At 37.9% G+C, this 25,238-nt stretch overlaps 2 protein-coding genes across 2 annotated transcripts in view; one reads left to right on the top strand and one right to left on the bottom strand.

The window, feature by feature from the left end:
* Positions 1-4,324, bottom strand: part of LOC140152935 (kinetochore-associated protein 1-like) — an 82,414-nt gene extending 78,090 nt beyond the window's left edge. Inside the window, exon 1 of the mRNA XM_072175487.1 lies at positions 4,243-4,324. The gene's annotated coding sequence lies outside the window, so the exon portion shown is untranslated. The remainder of the gene's footprint in view (positions 1-4,242) is intronic.
* A 9,054-nt stretch (positions 4,325-13,378) lies between these two features.
* LOC140152934 (uncharacterized) overlaps positions 13,379-25,238 on the top strand; it is a 36,907-nt gene continuing 25,047 nt past the window's right edge. The window contains exons 1-4 of the mRNA XM_072175486.1: positions 13,379-13,656; positions 18,424-19,426; positions 20,955-21,100; positions 24,846-24,944. Coding sequence (XP_072031587.1) covers positions 18,566-19,426; positions 20,955-21,100; positions 24,846-24,944 — 1,106 coding nt within the window. The 5' untranslated portion in view covers positions 13,379-13,656; positions 18,424-18,565. The remainder of the gene's footprint in view (positions 13,657-18,423; positions 19,427-20,954; positions 21,101-24,845; positions 24,945-25,238) is intronic.

Genomic DNA, 25,238 nt, shown 5'->3' with positions numbered 1-25,238 from the left:
ATAACACTCCGATCGCCAGGCAATCTACGTTTATGTAGTAGGCCAGTGCAGGGACAACGGAACCGCTACGTGAACGAGCTACAGTTCTATTAGTCCGAGGTGCTCTGACGATAACACTCCGATCGCCAGGCAATTAGTAGGTATCCTAGGTGAATTCAAATTTGCCATCAAACTGCATCATTTTATATATCAAATTAAAGCCCTTGAGTAGGGTGTCCAGGTCAAAATTTTAAATTGTTAATTGTGTATTTTTTTAAATTTTATCCTAAAGAGTAAGTTGAAAGACACTCATTAAAAAAAAAATTATCAAAATCGGACCGTCCGTCCCCAGATACAGCCGTTTTAAGGCGTCAAAAAGCGCAATTTTCGCTCGTTTTGGTAAAAAGTGCAAAAGAGGGCGCTTTTGTAGACAATATGTAAACAAAATTACTGGTTCTTTGACACTGCAATGTTTGTTGTTGGAAGTATTCATCCCTTGTCTAACTATATTCCAAGTTTTATTCAAATAGCTATAGCCATTCTTGAGTTATCGCACTTTGAAAAACATCGTTTTGCCTCATATTTGATATTACCCATAATGCATTGCTTTCATGGCTCCACCTGTGAATCAAGCCTGTACAATCTCTATGGGGGAATAACAAAAATTGTGCTAAATTGAAATACATTTTCTAAAGTACTGTTGTGAAGTTATTTGAAATGCAATTCTTATGTAACTTGGCATGTTGGTAGTACACATGATGTGGATCAAGTTTTATGCTCAATAATTTGATGTTTTGTTAGTTTTAAGGCTTAATTTGCATAAATTAGCATATCTTACAGCGATGGTACAAATGAAGCTCAAGATTTGCTATAATAAATTTGGTAATGTTTGCAATGTGATCTGTTTACACTTGACAGCAACTGTATAATATTGTTGAGAAGTGAATTAAGTATGATATGTTGTTCAAATGAACTTTTTAAAATTAAAATAACATACTTAAAATGGGATGTTCCATTTAATTAAAGGGGTAATTTTAATTGTTCTTCAATTTCGACCCTTTGTCTCTTGAGGGAACACATGTATACATGAATGCTCATTTTTTCTATTGTAATGTTGCTAATAAAATATACCTGTACTTGAAAGAACACAATTCTAGTCTTTGTCATTTTTATAATGTATAAATATTTTTGTTGAAGATAATAGAGTAGGCCTGCTCAATGCATGGAACAAGTATAGTGAATCAATCCATGTTGAGGGATTTTGTAACTTCAATTTAGGTTCACATGTATTTAAATGTAGGCTTTATGAATTGTTTTGATTTATATGTAATGTACATTTGTTTCCTATTTGTAAAAATAGGATGGTTGAAAAATAAAATAAAATCATTTAATACAAGCCTCATTCAATTGCAAACTGAGTGGAATATTCCATTTTGTTTATGGGTATTTCAAAGTATAGACCGAGGAGCAATTTAACCCTTGCAAAATGTGAACCAAAATTAGAGCTAAGATTAATATGAAAGAACATCAACAAACAATTCTTTAATTGACTTGATTGAGCATATTCAAAACAAAAAACAAAACAAAACAAACAAACAAAAACCTCAAAGATAAAGTCCCATATCCCCCTTAAACTCTCCTGTTTCTTTACCAGTAACTTGAGACCTGTTATATCAAAATACGAAAATATTTAAAAAAACATTTGTGAACAATCAAAGTTAAAAGTCTTAAACTTTTTAAAAGAGATTTATTTGCATGTCTTCCTTTCACATCTCATGCCCCAAACCCCTTGCCATCCCTCTTTCCCGGTCCCCGTCCCCCCTCTCACCACCCAATGTTGGTGTGTATTTTTTTTAATTAAAAATGTTTTTTTTTAAAACGGGCTTAAATTCGAAAAAAGAAACAACCAAAATGTTGTATATAAAATAAACATACTAAATAAATAAGTATTATTTAAAAAAAATGAAAAACTAATCTAAATTTAGGGCTTTGAAAAGTGCCCCTCCAATATCATACACATCACCCTGAGACATCACCCCTATTCCAATCAATGGAATAGCCCAGCTACACCTCGTGCGCGACTGTATCACTGCATACTTGGCCTGTTGGGTGATACCATATTGACCAGCAATCGTAGTAGACAATCAATGAGGGACAACATATTAATGGTTTGCGTGGTTGCATTTAAACAAATCATTATGTTAGAAATAGAAATAACATTCTATTCACCATCTGCAAGCCTATGATCTTTTTAAACAAAAACCTGTACCACATAACTGCCTGGTTTTTATTGTTTATAAAACTCGGGATAAAACATCTCTAAAATGTACCAGAAGATGAACAGTCATTTTTTTCATTACAATCACCAACACAGAACCAGCCCCAACCGGCTTCGAGCGAACCACGTGTTAGTTGAATACGGCAACACATGCAGACTCGACAGCCCGCCGTCATACAGAACAGGCACATGCCGTGGTTTTGCACGTACGCTAGTCATGTGCACTAACAGCGGGGACGATATTGCGTGAGCTAGCTGGCAACACGGCAGCTGATTTTCACCTTGTTTCTCATTGAAACCAACGGGCGGGTATGGTATGACAATGTATAGGAAAGAAAATACACGTGGGCGATTTACAGAGATTTTTTTTAATGGATCTTGTAGCCGACAGAACAAGCTTTATTTTGATATCACATACAGTATATTGGGCCACGGGAACCATATTTCCGTAAGTGATACATTTTTTTTTTAAATATTAAAATACTTTCCCTTTATCAAAAAATCTAGGGATTTCAGTATATAGGGCATTGAAGTCTGTACTTAATGTACAATTAATAAAAATAATCATTTATAGGCCGCGTGTAGTTTCTATTTTGAGATATAAATCACCATTTTGACGAAAAATATTGGAGCCATCACAAAAAAAACGACCAACATGGCCGCTCGGAGTCGGAAAAAACCTCAACTTTGGAAAATCGTAGATGCAAAAATACTCATCGGATTTCAATATTTTTTAAATTTCTATTTGATTTCATCCCTTTTTAGTTGTATTACGGTTGTATAGCTCTATCTTAAATATTAAACAAATGGGAGCAATTCTAAAACGTTTGCTTTTTGCGTTCAACAAGCCGTGTGCTTGTGTGTGAATGGAAAACAACGGTACGCCGTGCGCTGCACAGTGGACACCCTACCTTGAGTAAACAAAGCCAAAACTGAAAACCTTTTTTTCATAGCACTTTCCGTAGCAAAGTTACATCTTGTCAAAGCCTGACTTTCATCAAAAAGATTCATCTAGCAAAATTCCCCAAAACGGCATTTCGGGGTGTTTCTAGATCTTAGTCTCATGGCGATAGCAGCTTTTTTAATGGAACTGCTATCAAAATCCTCTGAAATTCCATGTGCGGGTGACTTATCACCATAAAAATTATATATTTGGGTCAAGTGAAGTATAGAAAACATATTTATGTAGGTTTCTTTCTTCGGGCACAAGTTTTAAATTTCTATGTAAAAATGCATTGACATTGTCGGCGAATTTGGCTGACCAGCAAATGTGTTAACTAAGGTTTGCCTGGGTTACCTACAATTAGGCCAGTGGTAGTCCGAATAATCAGACCCAGAACAAAATATTAATTTCTGACATGATCTTGTACTGGGTCTGAACTGTTTCCATATGAAATCTTGATGGCAAATTGGACAATAGAAGCACATGGTTCTACGTGACAGCTTTTTAATCCCTATTCAGGTTACGTGAATCACGCTATTGTGGACCATCCTTCTGATACTTGAGTGTTTGGACACGCGGAACGGTTTTTTGTCTACCTCTCTGTTTGTAAACAAACCAGGAGGTCGAAATCGTCCTCCTCGCCGAATACGAAAGTCAGCGTAATAGTACGGCACTAGGCCAGGCACTAGGCCAGTGGGACAACGAAAACGCTACGTGAACGAGCTACAGTTCTATAGAAATAACGTGGCCCGGTTTTATGCAGAATTAGACCACGTCGAAGCGCGCTTTGGATTGATTGGATGTTGATCAGTGATATACCTTTTGGTCTGTTTTACATATGAGTAAACTACATTGTTATCATTGATTGTGGAGATTTCTCGCTCAATCAATGTTTACGTGACACTGCCGAATTCAACAGACATGACAAAATTTTTGCCGATATGAAATTAAGTATTATAACTACACTGGCTCATTCCCTGGTTTAATTCGGTAAAATTAATAAGATGCTTGTGTATTCAATACAAATATAAAATCTACATACCATCTACAAGATAAATCTTGATCAAATCTGAAACTCGGATACAAAATCGGATAACCCGCGCTTCCGTCAAAATAAAAAGTCTACCAAATTAGTAAAGTAAGTTTTTGTACGGTAGTAAGGTATGCGCATCAACGGAACACAGCGAAGATTTTAAAGAAGGGCGTAAAACATAGGCTATATTGGCAGTAGACGGCAGACGGTGTCCGACTCGCTAACACGATTTCGATTTTTCCTTCGAAGCTACATGTAGTAGAGCCGATTGTTACTTCTTTTTGAAAAAGGGTGCAATTTGTAATAAAGGTTTTCAAATGCGGGTTGCGGGGTAGGGGAGAGCGGGGAGTGTTCGCCCTAGGGGCAGGTTCGCCCACCCCTTCTTTCTCAGCACTAGGCCTACGGCTATCGGGGGATTTGGTGATGGCAAAATTAGGTGACATAGGTCATTATAAACTTCTCGTATTAGCTACGCGACATATAGGGACGTAATTTTTTGTTGCATTAATAATGTTGTATTATCATTGATACATAAATACAGATGGTTTTAATGGAAATCTGTGTTGGGAACATATGGGATTTCTCAAAGATTTAATGCAATTATAAACTCCTTATTAGATTTGTATTTTGCATACCATGAAGAAAATACAAAATGTGCACAAGGGGCACGTTCGCCCTTTTGAGGATGGGGCATGTTCGCCCTATATCTTCCCCGGGCGGACTTACCCCAAACAGGAGGGCGGACCTGCCCCATCAGCGTATATGCAAAATATTGATAATTATACCATTAAACAAGGTAAAACTACTGAAAAGCATGTTTTTTTAAAGTTATGTGGTATCAGTATTACTCATACCACCGTTTATGGGGCGTTTATGTCCTAATCCGTAATCTCCCCGAAGTTGTAAACATGATACGTTTAAGCTCACTTTGGCCCCCTACATTTTACCATGACCCGACCCCTGCAACAAATTTAGTGACTCCCCAGAAGAGAATGAACGCCCTGTATACTCTTGCTAAATGTTTGCATTGAATATGTTATTGTTATGCAATCATAAGTGTTTAAATCTTTTTTTGTGATTAGGGTGAACTTACCCCACCATATGGGCGAACCTGCCCCAATATGGGGCAAGTTCGCCACTTTAAAACTTTTTGTTTGCTCTATCCTGTTGCTATTGTAAGGCCTATAGTTCTGGGATTGTGGCTGTATATAGCTAAGACATAGGGCTTTCACATGGGCTAATAAGGTAATCCCTAACCTTAAAATTGACATCGCTAGGCTTGTCAGAAAAAAATAGGGCGAACACTCCCCGCTCTCCCCTACCAGGCAAGCATGCATCAGTGTAGCCATATCTGGAACCCGATCTGGAATGAGCATTTTGAGCATTTCGGCAGTATTTTTGTGGGACATGAGCACATCAGATGACAACCGGTAGGCCTACTCCCGGGCCGGTACTCGAATTGCATTCTGATACGAAGAATGTCTTTCTGATATCAAATAATTTTCATTTTTTGAAATTCACGATATAATACAAATTTTATGACAAATTATTAAAATTTGACATTTTTCACATTTTTGATATACTAGTAGGCCCTATAACAGTCCTCGAAGTACCGGTAAATTTTATGATATATTCTTAAAGTCTATGTAGCTGGGAGGAAAAGGCGACGATCAATTGAAAATTTTGAACTTTCATATTGAAGATATGGATTTTTTTCCCAAAAAGACCTAATTTTTTTTTTTTTTTTTTTGGGGGAAAAATCCATATCTTCAATACGAAAGGTCAAAATTTCCAATTGATCGTCGCCTTTTCATCCCACCTACATACAGGGGGAAGTGGGGCAAATTGGTCCACCTATAGTGTCCCATTTTGCCCCACCAGATTTTTACTCGGCTATAATACAGGTGGTGGCCGCATTGCATTCTCTAAATTCAGTAAATTTTCATCGTCAACCGTGTAATTGAATGGGATTATTTTGAAATTTTAAAACGCTTAATTGAAATATCCCAAACACATAGGCCATGTTGATAAAAAGGATATATATACAAGCTAAAACCGTTGGGGTTCGATAATGAACCCCACAAAACTAACCGAGTATATGGAAAATGCCATACGGCCGGGCGGTTTCACAAGTTGCCGGCTCGATCATGTCATCCGCCGCCTGTTTTACTATGGGACTTTTTTGTCGAGTTAGCACACAGTAAATCAATGGCGTCCCATTTGCCCCCAATTTGGCATATTTCTAAAAGAAAGCTTTTCTTATAATTTTCGAAGAAAAAAGTAACAATTTTTGTCTAATATTTAATTGAAAGGGTGGCTTAGAAGTTATTTTTTAATTTGAGAAACACTAATCCGGGCCATATTGATTCAGATATTGAGCCACAAGTCGTGACCTCTGCTTAGACATGACAAAAAAATGGAATACTCATTTTGATGTGTTGAGCTATACAGCCCTCAGAAGTTCCTGTTTAATGAAGAATGGTACTTTTAAATGGTTGGAAATATATAGACATTATATCAAAGTTCTTTTGTTGCAAAAATGGGCAAAATGTGACTATTTTAAGGTATAAAAGCATTTCCGAAATCACTGTCCCAAATTACCCTGTGTCCCAATTTGCCCCAAGTTACCCCACTTTAAGTACATATCATCAGATTTATAAAGTTTACTTCTAGTATACTGTTAAATATCAAAAATATCAATTTTTAATCATTTGCCATAAAATGTGTATTGCGAATTTCAAAAACTCAAAATTATTTGATATCAGAAGGACATTCTTCATATTCAGAAATATGCAAGTCTGATGTGCTCTAATGTCCCACAATAAATACTGTCCAAACGCTCATACCCCATCCCTTAAGTTTTAAGAGGGAGTGAAAAACTTTAAGTCAAAGTTAAGGGTCTTTCTTGGCTTTTTGGTTAAAAATCGGAATGAGCAATTTTGGGGTCTTTTAGAGCTTTTTAGAGATGAAATTATCAAAATCAAGGGTCTTTCAGAGCTCATTATTTGGTCAAATACCATATAGCTGTGAAATCCAAAATGGTGGTGGTGTGGGGGGTCTTTCCGGGGAACATACCCGTATGGTCATTTGTGTTAAGTGCCCCCCTCCGGATCCCAACCAGATTCATCAGATTCATCGGAGTGCGGAAATTTAGACTTCAACCGCTTCCAGGGGTGACCCTCACAAGCACATGCATTACACCTGTAGGCTACACCCCGGACACCCCCTCAAACCACACCCAAACCCCCTCCCTTAAATACCGTAAAATGGGGTAACTTTGGTCGGTCAAATATATTCTTTTAAATGGTCATATTTTCGTACAGCAATATTGTTTTTAGTCATATTTGGTGTCAATTTGTTAAGAAATATGTTTGAAAGAAATAATAATCGCTCATGTCCAATTTCCTCGAAATTTCTGAAAAAATCAGGATTTTTGACCAAAAATGAGCATTTTTTTACATTTTTTTCAGAAAAAATTAAAATCGATATTTGTGAGCAAGGATGTGTGCTTGATTAATTTTGTCCAAATGACACAAAAAACAACAACTTGTCCATATACAGCGAAGATCAATTTTTTTGATTTTTTTTCTTCATATATAGAATGTATATAATAGGCCTACTCTGGCCAAAGTTGCCCCAAATGCGGGGCAACTTTGGTCAGGCTATTTTGAACCCATAGGGCACCCTTACAAAATTATTAAAAAATCTTTTTCAACTTCAATGTGTAGAAGGGAACCCTAATGTCATAAAAAATAGATAATTCGAAATACAATTAGTTTTGTTTGGAAGCAGTGGTTTAAAAACTCTGAAAAGTGCCCAAAGTTAATACCCCATTTTACGGTAACACTTGCCCCTCCCACTCCCGCCAAAAACACTGTCAAGAACACCGACCTCCCCTCATTTATCCCCTTACACAAAATAGATTTCTCTCCTTGGACCGGAGTAAGCCTATACTACTACGGTATGTAGTTTGGAAAATCTTTCATAATATGCACGATTTCTATGATAATCAGCTCTACTACAAGACGGATGTGTTACACATCGACAACCATTGTAAACTTATTGTCCATTTTCCTATACTAGCTACACAGTGTGTCTGTAATTGACGCGTGACCTCAGCACACGGCTCTGTGTTGAAGGTATAGGAAACTTTTTTTAGAATGTCGTCCTGGTGTTATTTTTAATTCAATGTCTTAGAAACTCAGATCATCATTTGCAGAAATTTGTTGTGATTACTAATATCTTTTCAAAAAATAAAATGGAGCATGTTTTCAACGTAGTTGTAGGGTTTATATGACATGTTGTGCAAATCTATCACTCAAGAATCTGTGTACTAATTGAATGGGGATTTCATGCCTTCCACGGCCTGAAACTTTCTCTGACTTTGCAACAGCGCCACAAGCGAACCATAAATTCGATTCCTTAGAAACTCACATGTCAATCATCGTCATTTTTTTCTCTATAATGAATCCAAAAAGCAATTCTATTGGTCAATGTCTTCAACGTAGTCGCCCTGTTTGTATGAGTGACAGTTTTTCCTCAGTTAGTGGCCCTCCCAGCCAAACTCAACCAAGTAAGCAGACCAATGCATGACCAGTTATTGATTTATTGACGTCATAATTGGCCAGTGCCTTTGTGATAGGCAAACAGTTATCGATTGGCCTAGATCAGTGTTGAGCAAAGAGTTTTAAACCAGGATTAGGGTGATAAAACAGGTATTGAAAGCGACTGCTATCTGTGCAGTACCGCGTGCGGTACTGCACACTTCCGCTCACAGTCCCGCATGCGGAACTGCACCTTCCGTCACGCACTTCCGCATGCGGGACTGCACATCCCGACGTGCATTCCCGCATGCGGTGATGCAGGTCGGGATGTGCAGTACCGCATGCGGTGATGCAGAGTCGGGATGTGCAGTCCCGCATGGGGAACTGCAATATTTTTTGGGGATGTGCAATATTTTGGTGTTTATCCGCATGGGGATGTGCAATATTTTTGGTGCATTTCCGTTAGGGGATGTGCAATATTTTTGGTGTTTATCCGCATGGGGATGTGCAATATTTTTGGTGCATTTCCGTTAGGGTAGGCCTATGTGCAATATTTTTGGATTTTTTTCCGCATGGGGAACTGCAATATTTTTGGTGCATTTCCGTTAGGGGATGTGCAATATTTTTGGTGCATTTCCGTTAGGGTATGTGCAATATTTTTGGGGTTTTTTTCCGCATGGGGAACTGCAATATTTTTGGTGCATTTCCGTTAGGGGATGTGCAATATTTTTGGTGTTTATCCGCATGGGGATGTGCAATATTTTTGGATTTTTTCCGCATGGGGAACTGCAATATTTTTGGTGCATTTCCGTTAGGGGATGTGCAATATTTTTGGTGCATTTCCGTTAGGGTATGTGCAATATTTTTGGGTTTTTTTCCGCATGGGGAACTGCAATATTTTTGGTGTATTTTCCGCATGGGGAACTGCAATATTTTTGGTGTCTTTCCGCATGGGGTACTGCAACATTTTTGGTGTAGTTCCGCATAATGAACGGTTTTTGTTCGAATGTCCGCGTGCGGAAATGCAATTATATTTCGTGCAGCCCTGCATGATGGGTGAACATGTTTTTTCGCATGTCCTCATGAGAGAATCCGGGGAGGGAATGCAAGACGAGTTGTATGCCCTACAGTTCCGCGTGTGCGGCGGCGAAAAGGTTTTTGTTGTTGTAGTTGTTGTTGTTTGTTTTTGGTTTTATTTGTTTTGTTTTTTATTTGTAGGCCCTGCGGCGTAGAAAATATTATCACATGCATATATAAATTTCTTTAATATTACTATCGTTTTACTTTGACTATTAGCCTATTGTGAGTTTTGCTTCATTTGCTGTAATTAAAAGAAAGTGTTATAAACTTTAAAGTCTATAGTATTTTATTATATTAAAAATTTTATCGCACGTCGCTTAATGATAAGTGGCTATTGTGATGAATCTATTTAGTGACCATTGTAATAAACTTGACATTGTGTGCATTTTATTCATGTTAGAAGCTGCCCAACCTTGTCAATCAAATACTTCATCTATTGTGTCCAATACTTAATCCGATAAGTGATCGATGTATATCGATAAAAATAGGATCAAGATCATGGAATTTTAGACAATCAATGATCGTCGCATGTATCCGCATGTAGATATGAATCCACCAAAAAAACGTTGACAACGTAAAGAAAGCAGCAAGTTTAAAAAGCCCCCACCTCGGCTCACTTTTTGAAACTTGGTCCCATTTGTAAAAGATACTGATTTAATTTTTGTCATAATTATCAACTTAAATTATTTCCAGAAGTGTTATGTATCTTTAATGTGCCGATGCGATATTAAGTTGTTAGCATATTATTCTGGAACGATCAGAAAGGTTATTGTGTTGTTCTTGGCCAATATCCTATATATGTTTTGTTTTAAAATAATTATTAAGTCCATGACCAATGATTGAATTAAACGAATGACAAGTAGGCATGTTAATGGCAATGATGCTATTGTTTAAACGTTAAAAACACCGATTTGCTGTTGATATTCAAAATGGGACCAAGTTTCAAAAAGTGAGCCGAGGTGGGGGCTTTTAAACTTGCTGCTTTCTTTACGTTGTCAACGTTTTTTGGTGGATTTTCTTTCTTTTATGAATGTAGCCAAGCAGCTCTAAGCTTGGAAAGTCATCGGGTTACGAAGTACTCCATAAACGAATAAAACGAAAAATAGATGTTTGAAATTATGTTATCCTTGATTTATGACAGTAAATAATTTAATAAAACTTTATCAGCCGTTTATTTTAAAACTTGCTGGTCACAGCTACCGCGTGACTGTAATGTTAATATACATATACATTTTAATATACTTTAATTATTCAAGGCAACTAAGAAATGTAAATATGAACAACACATACCCAATGTTGACGATGCCAGCGAGACACAGAGTCAGTCCGATTTCAAATTGAAACTATGTAGCAAGGCTTGTACTACGGAAGCGTCTAAGTGCCACGACTTAGCAAGATAATTATGTTTTAATGATTGTGATTTTTGTAACCCTGCGGGGCAATCTAGTTGGATATCCAAATTTCGCGGTTGATAGTTCTTTGTAGCCCTGCGGGGCAATCTAGTTGGATTTCCTTATTAAGCGGCGGTTGTTGGCGGTCTTTCGCGGTTTGTAGTTTTAATTTCCCTCACCCAATGACCCCATATTTTTTACATTTTGCTCTCACCGAATGCCAAAAATCATGCTCTCACCCAATGACCCCATATTTTTTACATTTTGCTCTCACCGGATGCCCCTTAGTGCGAAAGTGTCAGCCCTACACCTATATCCATTTCATATTGAAGTGCCCCCACCCCCAGGGACATACCTGTGTGCCCAATACTGACTTGGTCATGCTGTGATAAACATTAAAAGTTGTTTTCTGATCTTGCCGCTGCTATTGATGCGCATGCATCGTTTGAGATCAGTGTGAATTGATGATTGATCCACTTGAGGAATGTCCGCTGGGTTCTTATAATAGAACAATATCAAGTAGATTTATAATAGTCACTAATCATCATAATAGGCGTGTGAAAATGATTTTAATATAAAATTGCGTACATATTTTAGGCCTGACTCTGCCGACCTTTGGAGAAGACTTTATTTTTTTAATTACAACAATGAAACAATATGCAGAAATTTGGAACAAGACTTTCTTCTTTAAAAATTTCAATAAATAAAACATGTACAACATACTGTAGGCCTACGTATCCGGAACTGTGCATCTCGTCTTGCATTCCCTCATCATGCGGACATGCGAAAAAACATGTACCGTACATCCCGCATGCGGACCTGCACCAAATATACGGTATTACATTACCGCACGCGGACATTCACATTAAATGCATGCGGAACTACACCAAATATTTGACAGTTCCGCACGCGGGCATGCGAAAATACCGCATTCGGAACTGCACCAAATATTTTGCAGTTCCGCATGCGGACATGCAACAAAATAGGTATGACAAAAATTTAGTAGGCCTACATTCGTGGTGAAAAATACGTCAGGCTCTTAGGTGTTTTTACTTTTTTTAGTAATTAGTTTTAGACAATCAATGATCGTCGCATGTAATTAATGTAGCATTTTTGTATTTAAAAGAGAGTCTTGGAAAGTCGTGTCCGAAAGGTCGGCATAGTATAGAAACCTAGCTAATAGTTATTGTATAAAATTAATTTTATTAAAATCAATTTCACACGCCTCTTTAATGATGACTATTATATATTCAACTTGACATTGTGACCACTTTCTATTAAAGTTCCAACGGAGAATTTCTCGAGTGGATCGATTATCAATCAATTTACGGAGGATAGTAATTTAATATAATTTAAATATTGCACATCCCCATGCGGAAAAACACCAAAAATATTGCAAATCCCCTAGCGGAAATGCACGAAAAATATTGCAGTTCCCCACGCGGAAATACACCAAAAATATTGCACATCCCCTAACGGAAATGCACCAAAAATGTTGCAGTTCCCCACGCGGAAATACACCAAAAATATTGCACATCCCCTAGCGGAAAATACACCAAAAATATTGCACATCCCCATGCGGAAAAACACCAAAAATATTGCACATCCCCTGGCGGAAATACACCAAAAATATTGCACATCCCCATGCGGAAAAACACCAAAAATATTGCACCTCCCCTGGCGGAAATACACCAAAAATATTGCACATCCCCATGCGGAAAAACACCAAAAATATTGCACATCCCCTAGCGGAAATGGACCAAAAATATTGCAGTTCCCCACGCGGAAATACACCGAAAATATTGCACATCCCCATGCGGAAAAAACACCAAAAATATTGCACATCCCCTAGCGGAAATGCACCAAAAATGTTACAGTCCCGCATGCGGTACTGCACATCCCGACCTGCATTCCCGCATGCGGGAATGCAGGTCGGGATGTGCAGTTCCGCATGCGGGACTGTAAACGGAAGTGTGCAGTACCGCACGCGGTACTGCACAATTCCGCGTCCCAAAAAAATAGTTCGATAAAAGGTCGAATTTTATTTTACACAGGGATAAGTTTATGATGCGCTGTGTACTACATGTATGCTGTGATGCACCAAGGACATCCAGGACATCATTGATCATTCTTGAGAACCTGTTAGAATTTGACGCCGTCGACGGTACTGGTATAGGCCTACATAGAATTATATTATTTCGGTGTATACTTGAAACTTTTGGCTGCGAAGAGATCATGTAGAAACTTCTCGGGAGAAACATAGTGTCCCACGAACAGAACACGATCCTAGTCTAGAGCTCTAGAGCTTGATGATATGCATGTAGGCCTATGTAGAATGGTCTCCAATGTAAACAATTAGTACTGTGACTGTGAGCGTGGTGAGTGAGCAGTGGGCCGTTTATGTTCCGGTAAGTGTAGTAAATTACAATGCATTGTAAATTTCATTTTACTACAGTCTGAATGACATTACACGAGGCCATTTTAGCAATTTCATTTTCAGGGACAGTTCACAAACACTTGTAACAGGGGATCGGGGGGCTGATGCAAATAGGGGCCTCGAACAGACACCCATACAGGCGTCAACATGGAGGGTGGGGGGATGATTGTATGAACCATCCCCCTTGGCAAAATATTGGGTGGGGGCTTTATCTCTCCATAGCCCCCAGGATCTACGCCTAGGCCTATGGCTTTTGACAACATGCAAACATGAACCTATAGGCCTACATGAAGAGCGCCATCCACAAAAGGTAACAGGTTTTGAGCAAATCATCGGTAGGCCTATTTATATGAAGTTAAAGGAGTATTTCGTGATCCTAGCATCCTCTATTTATGTCATTTTTCATTAGATATCCACGAAAAAAAACCTATTCCCAAAATTTCAGTTGATTCCGATTTTGCGTTCGCGAGTTATGCATGATGTGTATTAGGCCTACACTGCTCCATAACAATACATTGTAATTTCGTTCTGGTGCACCAGAACGAAATTCAAATTTCACGATATCTTTGCTAAATGAATTAATCTGCAAGAAATATTTTGTACATAAACATTAGGCTATGTAGCCAGAGGTTTCCAGTGATATAAAAATCTCAACTTTTTTTGAGAAAAGTGGGGGGATGAGGCTGTGGATCACAAAATGCCCTTTTAAGTAAACCTACAAATTTGTGTGTCAACCCCATTAGATCCTGGGCATTAGGGGCTGTGCAATAATTATGAGCCCTGGGGAGGGTAAATTGGGGGGGAATTTTAAGCGAGCCGAAAGGGGGGGGACAAGCAATTTTTGGCACGCATTCACAGGGCGCCTTTTTTGATAAAACGCTCTAAAAAGGCTTAGGCAAACGGTACGGAAACACTTAAATATGCAAAAATTTAGCATGTTCAAGGGGGCAAAGAATTTTTGGTGGGCCGAGAGGGGGGCGAGCGATTTTTGGCGGGCTGAGAGAGATTTTACCCCCTGGGGGCTCATAATTATTGCACAGCCCCTTAGCTCAGCTGGTAAAAGGTCTGACGTAAGTCCAACTTAAGGGGGCTATCATTCTCTTCGGAAGGGCCCAAATATAGGGGGTATACATTTTTGGAAAGAAAAATATGGGGGTCATAAAATTTTTGATGACCAAAATGTAGGAAATCACAAGATGACAACAGATAGTGTATTATTTTAATTCAAAAAGACTGATTTCAATACAATTTTATCCTGTTTTGGGGGTAAGGTCTATCAGTGGTGGGGGGGTCATAAAATTTGTGTTGCCGTAATAGGGGGTCATAATTTTATTGATGCCGCCTTTTTGTAAATTTGGGACCCCCTACCGAAGAAAATGATAGCCCCCTAAGAGCAGAGAGAGCTTAAGTTTGAGACTAGTCCATTTTTTACTTTGTTTTATTTTAGGTTTGAGGTTTTGTTGATTTGGTGAGTTATTTGTTTGTTTCTTTATTTTTCAGTTACTTGATTTTAATTTTTTTAAATATTTTGCTTTGTTTTTTGATTTTTTTTCTTTCTTGTTTGATTTATATTGAGGTTATTGTTATAGGGGCTGTGCAATACTTATGAGCCCTGGGGAGGATAAAATTGGGGCAAGACATTTTTGGCCAAAGGGGAGGGGAGGGGCAAGCAATTTTTGGCAAGTCGAGGGGGGGGGGGGAAGAAATTTTTGACACACATTCATGGGGCGCCTTTTAAATAAAACACTCTAAAATAGTTTAGGAAAACAGTACAGTACGAAAACACTTAAATATGCAAATTTTCCTGTTCGCTATGCTCGCAATATATATCTAGTCCATTTTATGTTTGCAATTGGCATATGTATATGTGCAAAGGAGAGGGAGATTTTTTGGCAGGCTGAGAGGGGGCAAGGGATTCTTGGCACACCGAGAGGGGGGGGCAAGCAATTTTTGGCAGGCTTTTGGAAATTTTACCAAAGGGGGGCTCATAATTATTGCACAGCCCCTTTTCAGAGAACTTACAATGGGTTATTTATTCCACACTGTAGTCGGGTAGGCCCTCGATGTTAATGAGGTGGCTCTGTTTGCCATCACATTATAAGCAGAAATTCCACATTTATTAAATGGCCTGATACAGCCTATACTTGCTTAATTTCTACTATACTATAGCAAATCTAGACTGTTGTTAAATTGTTGTTAAGTGATGATGATGGAGATGATTTGATTATAATTAGTTTCCTGTCCCCGGAAAGCACACCCCTTCCCATAGGCTCCCCTCTCATATTGCCTCCTCTTTTCCTATTCCCTCTCCACATCTCTCCAGTATCCTCTCTTCTCCCCTCCCCTCTCCCCCTACACTCCTCTGCCTTACCCACTACTCCGCTCCAATGATCCAATCTTCCCTAACCTACATGTAGACTATAAAAAGTTAATAGAGAACGTAGGCCCGTAACTTGGTACGTGGAGGGGGTGCAAAAAGTTGACTTTCATATCTGGAAATGCCAAGAAGGAATGACTGCCGAAGTGGTGTGAAAGAGAAAAAAGTAAATATAATACACTTGGGGTGACACTCATCAAAAGACCTGGGTCAATATTCATATTTTGGGTCCTTTTCATATCTTGAAATGCCAAGTATGACCCCCACCCCAAGTGGTATCAATTAATGAAATGAGAAAAAAGTAAAGAATTTACGAATAATTTCCCCACCGGGGATGATTTTGAAGGCTTTAAGCCCCAAATCCCACCCAGCTAGCCCGGTTTGACCAGTGGTGTAGCCAAGGGGAGGGGAGGGGGTAAAGGGGCAGCTCCCCCTGTGAGAAGTCTTGCCCCCCCCTGTTGTCTTGCTCACCCTCTGAAAAAGTGCTGGCTACACCACTGGGTTTGACACCCAGTATTCACTACCCATATCTTCGGATGACCTATGGACAACCATCCCTATTTTTATTATAATTATTTTTATGAAAACTTCTAATCAATAAGGTCACTAGCCCATCTTGTATCCTCCTAATTAAACCCAATTAAAGTCTAGTCAGGATATTTAGACTAGCTGCTTTAATTAAAAAGAGCCACCATATTGGCCAAGAGGCTGGTTGCTAGGAAACAGTGAAATCAAAACCAAAATCCAATCTTGGGCTCGACGTTGTCAACCATGTTCTTGCCAGGCAGATTATATACCACAGGCCTATTTACATAGTGTACATCAACAAACTATATGAGGTGACATGAAACTTGATGATCGGATATGGACAATAGTCTGACAATAATGATTCTTCTACAGCTACACAGAAAATTTTACAAGCCAAAAAGTGGGAAAGACAGTGACTGCGATATATCAAGGAATACCTTGTACAAGGGATAGCACACATGGCTGCCATGTTAAACATGTGTGCAGATAAAGTTAGGTATACGATGGTAATCATTAAGACAAATAATAGAAGTACAATCATGGGCTATCAGGACAATACTATTATTGCTGATCATGGTTTGTCATATGTCAATATTTAAGGAAACACATGAGGTAAGTACATGTAGGCAAGGTTTAGATGAAGTGTTTATGGCCAAAACTCATGTTTTCAAATATATTTCAATGGATTGAAATTGATAAGGCAAAATAAAAAAAATAAACATGTTTCACGTCCCCTCCGCTTCCTTTTTGAGGTTTCCTCAAATATATTTTTATTTTTTGAAATTCAGTTATAACTTTTCAAAAAATATGTCTAGGAAGTTGGAATGCTTTCTATAGCCTTGTTAAGATACAAGAAACATTTTAGGAAGGTTTTGTGATCATTGGAAGGGGTGTAACTTTCAGAACAACAAATAAAAAAGGGCCTCCTTCTTTTTCCAGGCATTATTGTATACGCTAAAACAGCTCTAAGTATGGGTATTTACACCAATTTTGCGATAAAAAATAGAAAATAAAAAGCCCCCTCCTCCTCCTTTTTTTCGGAAACCCGGACGTGAAACATGTTTTATTTTTTACTTGGCCTAATACTGTTGTCTCTAGGATATAGGCCTATGTGGTATGGTAAAGAGATTTATTTGGAAAGAAAAAAAAGTGCAGTGTAGATCTTATACTCATAGTTGGCCTACAAGGGTGTAGATCTTACTCATAGTTGGCCAACAAGGACCATGTTGTGATCTTCAGACAGGTTGTTGGGCATTATGCACTGTAATTTTTTATTAACTTTTGTTTTATGTTATTTTGTGCAAGAAAATTCTTTGCAGCCTGCATTGGACATTGTGGAGGATGTGGCATGTGGGCCCCTAGTGTTGATAATCTGTTTTCGTATGTAATTGTGCTCTATAATTCCTTGATGATAAGATTGTGGCAATCCTTGCCCTTATCTTTACATTTGTAGGTGTGAGGTATTCCTTGTGAGACTAAATGCTATCATGTTGCCTTGATTTTTTGGTGAATTTGGTTATACAAAGAAGCTTGTGAAGGGAACAAACAAGCAACTGTTCAAAACTTGGATATATGCAGAGTAAATATGTAAACAATGGTATAAAAAAAGATCCATCATGAATCATGTTTGTTTGTAAAATGGTTGTTCCGTGCAGATCACACAGGCCAGGCTAAAAAGCCAATATATTAGCATGCTGTCCTGCAGTATATATGTCCTGTCTTGAAGTCTTCCTCATTGGGGTTGTTACCATTGATCTTTAACATATACATTATGTTTCAAATAGAACCATGTTAACCAAATATTGTAATTATATTTTTCTTTTCCTGTTACAGAAAATGATGAATACCATAACATCATGGCATTAAGAACATCTAAAGACATATCAGGAAGAAGTATGCATATGAAAATGTCAGGCATACCATAGAATGCAATGTCTTGAATCAAGAAGTCATATTGTGAAAACTGTGCTTGTAAATGGCAGAACCAGACAAAAATGAAAGTGTGTCAGATGAACCAGAAGGAGAAGATCCTACCACTGCAGCATACAGAAATCTTATACTACAAATGGATCAGATGGAAAATGGAGAAAATAATGAAGAACATGGCACAAAAGATGTAAAACCTGTTGCAGAGGACCGTGCCCCTTTATTGCTTAGTACCCTGCAAGAAGAAGATGAGTTACAGGGATCTGATGGTCCAAGGGGTACAACACCTCCACAAGTAGGGGGAAGATTGTCCACTCCTCCTCCACAAGGATTGAGATTATCGACCCCTCCACCCGGAGGGAGACTGACAACCCCACCACCTAACGGTATCCCCTCAAGTGATATTACTGCAAATCTGCTCAAATTGGACTTTGTGAAAAGTAGGACTAGTCTAGAAGATGGACGTGCAAGTCCAATACAGGGTAGAACTAGTCCACTGACAGGTGGTGGTAGGACTAGTCCGGTGTCAAGTGGCAGGAGCAGCCCAATGTTGCATAGAGGACGGGTTTCCCCATCACCCCTTGCTGTCACTGATGAAGGCAATGCCAAGGATTGTTATGAAAAGTTGCAGAAAGAAAGAAAAGTTAGTGTTCATAGTATCCAAGTTCTACCTGCTCCTAAACTTGGTAGTGAAGATGAAGTCAAGCAGACACAGAATGGCACTCTTCACCATAAGGGACCTACTAAAGAAACAGGAAATGGTGTTGAAGCAAAAGCCGTGCATAAGATGGAAAAGAGGAAAGAGAGTCTGATATTTATCAGAGCTTTTGAAGATCGAGCCTCCCAGGAAAATTTTGCTTTGTATGGATTGCTGACTCCTGCTTTGTGTGTGGTACCCAATGTAGATGGGGTGAGTATTCAGCTCAAGAGGCATGCGTGATAGGATCAAGCAATGGACTATTTGAAATCCATACACCCCTATGGAAGACATGATCTTAATCTCCCACATGTAGGGGTGTAGATTTCAAATGGAGTCTCCCATTTGAGTGATGCTAGTCTATTTATTGTTAGGATATCTTAGATTATCATAGAGATATATCAAAGTCACTTACATTTCCTTTACATTGTGAAAAGATGTAGGGCTGGATGACGTATCACTCATTTTGTATTACATCTAATATACTTCTGGGTTATTGCAACATAGCTGTTGAGATTATGAAAACAACATTTAGATGATAACAATTTTGTTTGATATGCTTTCAGTCTTACATTGGATATTTTAAACGAGGCTATTTCTATATTATATTTTAATGCATTTTTTTTTTCATGAACTTGGCTCTTAGTTTTTACTTCATTATTTGACTTGTCATAAAACATGATCTTGAAGAACTATTGCATAGGAAGATAACTTGTTGCTATGGACAACCAAGGAGCGTGTTCTGTCTGATCTTCAGTTCTGTCAATATTTGATCAATCTCCTGCAGGATCTTTATCTCAAAATCTACCTATTAATCTGTCATATAGAAACCCATTTAGATTTGGAAGAAAAAAACCACAGAGACATGTTCAAAACTTGTAGAGCTATTTGTGTGTATACATGTAGGATTGAATGTCAACATACATGTACCTCAAATGTATTATGCTTTACACCTCTAGAGATGGTATTATGTTGTATGTTATTTTCTTAAAAATGATTTAGAGCCTGCCCATTTCCACTTTTTCAGCATATGTACATGTACGTATTGTACATAAGTCTAGTGTCACAAATGTATTGTTCAAGGTTTACAGGAAATAACATTATCTATCATGAATAAATATTTGTTTTGAATTGTGAACCAATGTTATGTAACAACCTTTGAGCAGGTGCATGGTCTTGATTCTGGAAAAGATACCAATTCTGTTGTTTTCCCCTTTTGTGTGCAGTCAATTGTTAAACTGTTGAGTCTGCTTCCTAAAATAAGTTTACAAGACCCATTCTTTGCATGTCCTCATATAATGTGTACCACCATGCAGCAGAAAATATATTTCTTGTTTGTAGAAGAGTCATAGGACTATCTTCATAACCCAAAGACCTTAAATAACATAGCCCCTTCAGTAAGGCAACCAGACCAGACAGCTGCCTTCTGTAAGAAGTTTTTTCCCCTGCTTGTGTGTGGAATGCTGGCCACCTTGGTATTTTAAATGTTATGCCTTTGGTACTTTTTAGCCCATTCTGACCATTGAAAGTTGCCTTACTCCCATCACCCCCTTTGCCACCCCATCCCCCAAAAGTCCTGGCTACACAACAACTGTTGAAACTAGGGAATTCAGAAACCTTCCATTCATGGAATCCTGGGCATGATTTTACACAAATTATATGTGTATAATTTGTAGGAAAACATCATTATTTCACAATGATATCAATTTTCTCACTCTACTTTCTTCTTTTATTGTCTTAGTGTGACACATTAACTCAAACCTTCACTGGTTTACAAGGACAAGACAGGGAACTCAAGCTAGCTGCTGCTCATATTGATGATGCCATCAATGGCAGGGGAAAATATGGTAAAGCAAGGGCTTTCTTCACATCAAAGAGAGGACAATTGTAAGTTGGAGACCTATACTAAATATACTTAGTTTCAATTACATAGCTGACCCTCTCTCTCCCTCCTCCCTCTCTTTCCTTCCATCCCTCTCTCCTTCCATCCTTCCTCCCTCCCTCCTGCCCTACCTACCTCCATCTCTCTCTAATTCCCTCCCTTACTCCTTCCCTACCTCCCTCCCTCCCGCCCTCTCTACCTTTCTCCTTCCCCATCCCTCACTACCTCCCTCTCTCAGTCCTTTCAGTCCTCTCTCAATCCTCTCTCAGTCCTCCTGCCCTACCTACCTCCATATCTCTCTAATTCCTTCCCTTCCCCTACCCTACCTCCCTGTCCAATCATTTACATGCTAACAACATTAAAGAGAAGCCCTTTGTCTTTGTTATACATTGTTGGGTTTTAATTGCCATTCCTCTTATAAAACTATTCATTGTGTACATAATGATATTTTGATATTAATGTCAGAATCTATAATAATCTATAATAAATTACTGAGTTTGGCGAATTGGTAAGGCTAAAACTTCTCGTTTTACATTATTTGAAAAGCGGATTTTTGCGTTCGCGTAGAGTAAAGTTGTCCGCACCCCAATAAAACGTCCAATTTTGTTTTTGTTTACGTTAAGGGTGTCAAATTATGTTAATTAGTTTCAAAGGCAGGGCAAAGGCAGTGGCAGCGCACCTGCATGCCAACACAATACACTAATGTTGACATAGCCTGAATTAGGCCTTCTATCCTGTCATCGGTGCGAGGATATTATGCCTGTAGTCTCAACTATTACATGACACAGTAGAAGCAACTATTACATGACACAGTAGAAACTCAATTAACATCTATTGTTTATTCAACTAATTGATTAACACTAGCATGTATTCTGTGTTTTTATGGAGAACCAAAAAGTAAAACTTTTGAAGGACAAATTAATCAGGGTTGCCAAACCACACCATGAATAGGCCTACTCTGCTTTGTGGTAGTGCTATGTTTAATGTTATCAGCATAATGTATGATCAGGTATGATCATAACTTTATATGAAATAGAGTGTAAGGAAATGTGAATAAAATTGTTTCAGCTGTACAGTGGTGTAGCCAGGACTTTTTCAGAGAGAGAGAGATAGAGAGAGAGAGAGGCGAGGCAAATTTCATGGGGGGGGGAGTTGTCACAAATGGGCTAAAGAGTACGACAAATTGATCCAAAATGGGCTAACAAATAAAAAGTACAACAGATGCATAGAAATATAAAATATCAGATCAGCCAGCAGGCCACAGGGGGCCAAGAGGGATGTGAATAAAATTGTGTTCCTCTGCTCAGTGATGTAGCCAGGACTTTTGCAGGAGGCGGGGGCAGCAAGGTACATTTCAAGGTGGGGGACAAACTTGGATGAAAATGATAAAAAATGAGCTAAAAGGTACAACAAATTTGTTCAAAATGGGCTAAAAAGTACTGTAGAAACAAATGCATAAAAATCTTAAATATCAGAGCGACCAGCATCCCACAGGGGCAAGACATGATCTAATTGCCATTTCAAGCCATTGATTTATATGGAAAAGATACTAAATATTATACTTCTAAGTTCTAAATGATCATCTCCTCTCATACCATTAATCACATTAAATAAAACATTTACATGTACACAAAATGTACAAAATTTTGACCGCGAAAGACGGGTGACCGCTAGTATAACCTAATAGTTTGAAAGTCATTTGAAATACCCCCTGTGCTCTTCTATTAAAAGTTTGTTTTAAAGGACATAAGTCTGAGATGAATGAATAATACAGTGATGTAGAATCAATGATGTCATCATTGTACAATAAAATCCATAGATCTTTGATTTTTTGTCAAAGCATATATTGCAATTCAGATGTACACACGTATACCATATTGATTAATGTTGCCTTTGTCTCACTTTTGGCAAATGGTATAAATTGTGTTAGTCTTTTTGACTGGTGAGTACCCCTGAACAATTAAACATAATAGCATAATAAATATTGGATTTGTTATATCCTGGTATTGAATATAGTTTTTGGTTATTTTAAAGTTATATTTTTTTGCAGAATTAGGATAGGGTTAGGACCTATATTTTGGGTTTGGATTGAAAATTATATTTTGGGATTTGGAAGGAAAATTTGTTGTAGGAGATTTCCCATAAGTAAAAGGGTAAAAGAATAAAAGGTATAGGATATTTTTAATTCAATTATATAAAACATTATCAAAGAAAGACCATGTTTTGGCTCCAATGAATACCCGGGGGAGGGGGGCACTTGTATTTCAAGTTATATATCACCCACGTACAAGGACTTTTAAAAAGTACCCAAAGCAAGTAAAATGGACCCAAAGCGAGTACTATGCAGTTGTTTTCCTACCCTAAGCAAGTATTTTACTGTTATGAGTCACAATGAACACACCTATAAATTGCTGGTAGATCAGTCAAGATGCTTGAAGGAAAAGCATGTTTGAGGAGTTTTTTAGTACAATTTGACCCAGACTTTTACCCTCTTTTCAATGGCATCTTGGTGGCAAATTTAGTACCCTTTTTGAGGAACATCTGTGCGATTAAAGAACATTTTCCCAATTTTTGCTGTTTTTGATACCCTAAACCGAATACACTTGTATGTCGCCCAGCCGTGAAAAAGACCCTTTTTACTTTCTTTTTTGTTTGCAGGTGATATACGACTTGGAAATACAAGTGGCCCCTCTCCTTGGTGAATTACATGTAACAAGCATGATTAAAAAATGAAAAAGAATAAAGAAGGGTGCTCAGTGGCATGATATAATGTTTTAAAAGGGGTGTTTTTTGGTGGCAGGTGGAATGGGATGTACTGCTGAGATTAGAAGGGTAGCACTTTGGTCGATTCCAATTGAAATCCATACATTCCTAATCTCTACACAATTCAAATTGGGTTACTTGAATGGGTGACTATTTAAAATATATTAATCTAAACCTTCTGTGTGCAAGATTAAGGTTATCAGGCTCTCAAGTTTAGCTATTTACTCTTGAAATTGAAGTTGAGAAAAGCAAAGGGTACTTTTCCAAAATTTTATCTTTATATAAAATTGACAAAAGTGCCCAGTTTTCAATGTTTTGCATTAAAATTTGGGTTTTTCCCCTTATCTTTTTGTGTGCAAGTTTAGCCGGGGGGCACTCAAATATGACAGTGTATGCATGCGTGACCAAATTTTTTCAAACACCCCTAAACGAGTTTTACCCTACCAGCAAATTTAGCCCTTAATAAGGTAATTTAGTGGAGAATTTACCCCCTAATGAGTTTTTGGCTGGTGAAAATGCAACAAATGTACCCTTTTTGGACTCATAATTTACCAAAAATTTGAAAAGGTACCCTAAACAAGTTGTCCAGTTTCAGAAAACTACCCTTATTCTTGAAAATCACTGTTTTTAGACCCTAAACGCGTCCACGCGTAACTTACCTTGCCTTAAAAAACACCCCCCTTTTACTTGTTTTTTTTGGTCACGCATGCGTACAGACCATTTTTGTGAGTGATCCCCCCGGGAAGTTTAGATCCAGTTTTAATAAATCATATAAAAGTCCAGACATTTATTGTATATTTCTGGATCTCTTTGTCAAATGAAACATTGCAGCTTTTGGAATTCCAGCTGCACATCCCAACCCAAACCAAAGGTTGTGTTGTTTATCAATGAGATTCAATATGTTGGGGGAAATCCATTGGCAATTATAACTTGATCACATTCGTCAAAAATCTAATGATTAACATGTTCTTTTATTATCCATTTCAGTTGTTTCAAGGTGCAAAATAATCGGTGGTTTAACTACTTGGTGCTAATAGCAACAGTCATTCATATGCTACTCATATTTTTTGAACCTCCACCAACTGGGTAGGTACCTGCTCCTGAGAGAAAATTACATTGCTATAATAATTGCTGACATATTAGCATTTATTATCACTTTCTTGATGTCATAAATGCTCAAGTGTTAAAATTTTGGTTGTTATTTTGTTAAAATGTACTTCCAAGGTGTTATTTGTGTAAATCTTTATGTAGATAATATAAATTCATTTTTTATGGAAATGTTACAATAATATTGCTTTAATGTAACTTATTACAAGCTTGCAAATGATGCCACCTCAGACAAATTTTGATAGTCATGTGTATTGTCTGTTTAATTCCCCC

Source organism: Amphiura filiformis, chromosome 5 (genome assembly GCF_039555335.1).
Source record: "Amphiura filiformis chromosome 5, Afil_fr2py, whole genome shotgun sequence".
NCBI lineage: Eukaryota > Metazoa > Echinodermata > Ophiuroidea > Amphilepidida > Amphiuridae > Amphiura > Amphiura filiformis.
This window is presented reverse-complemented; position numbering and strand designations above follow the sequence as displayed.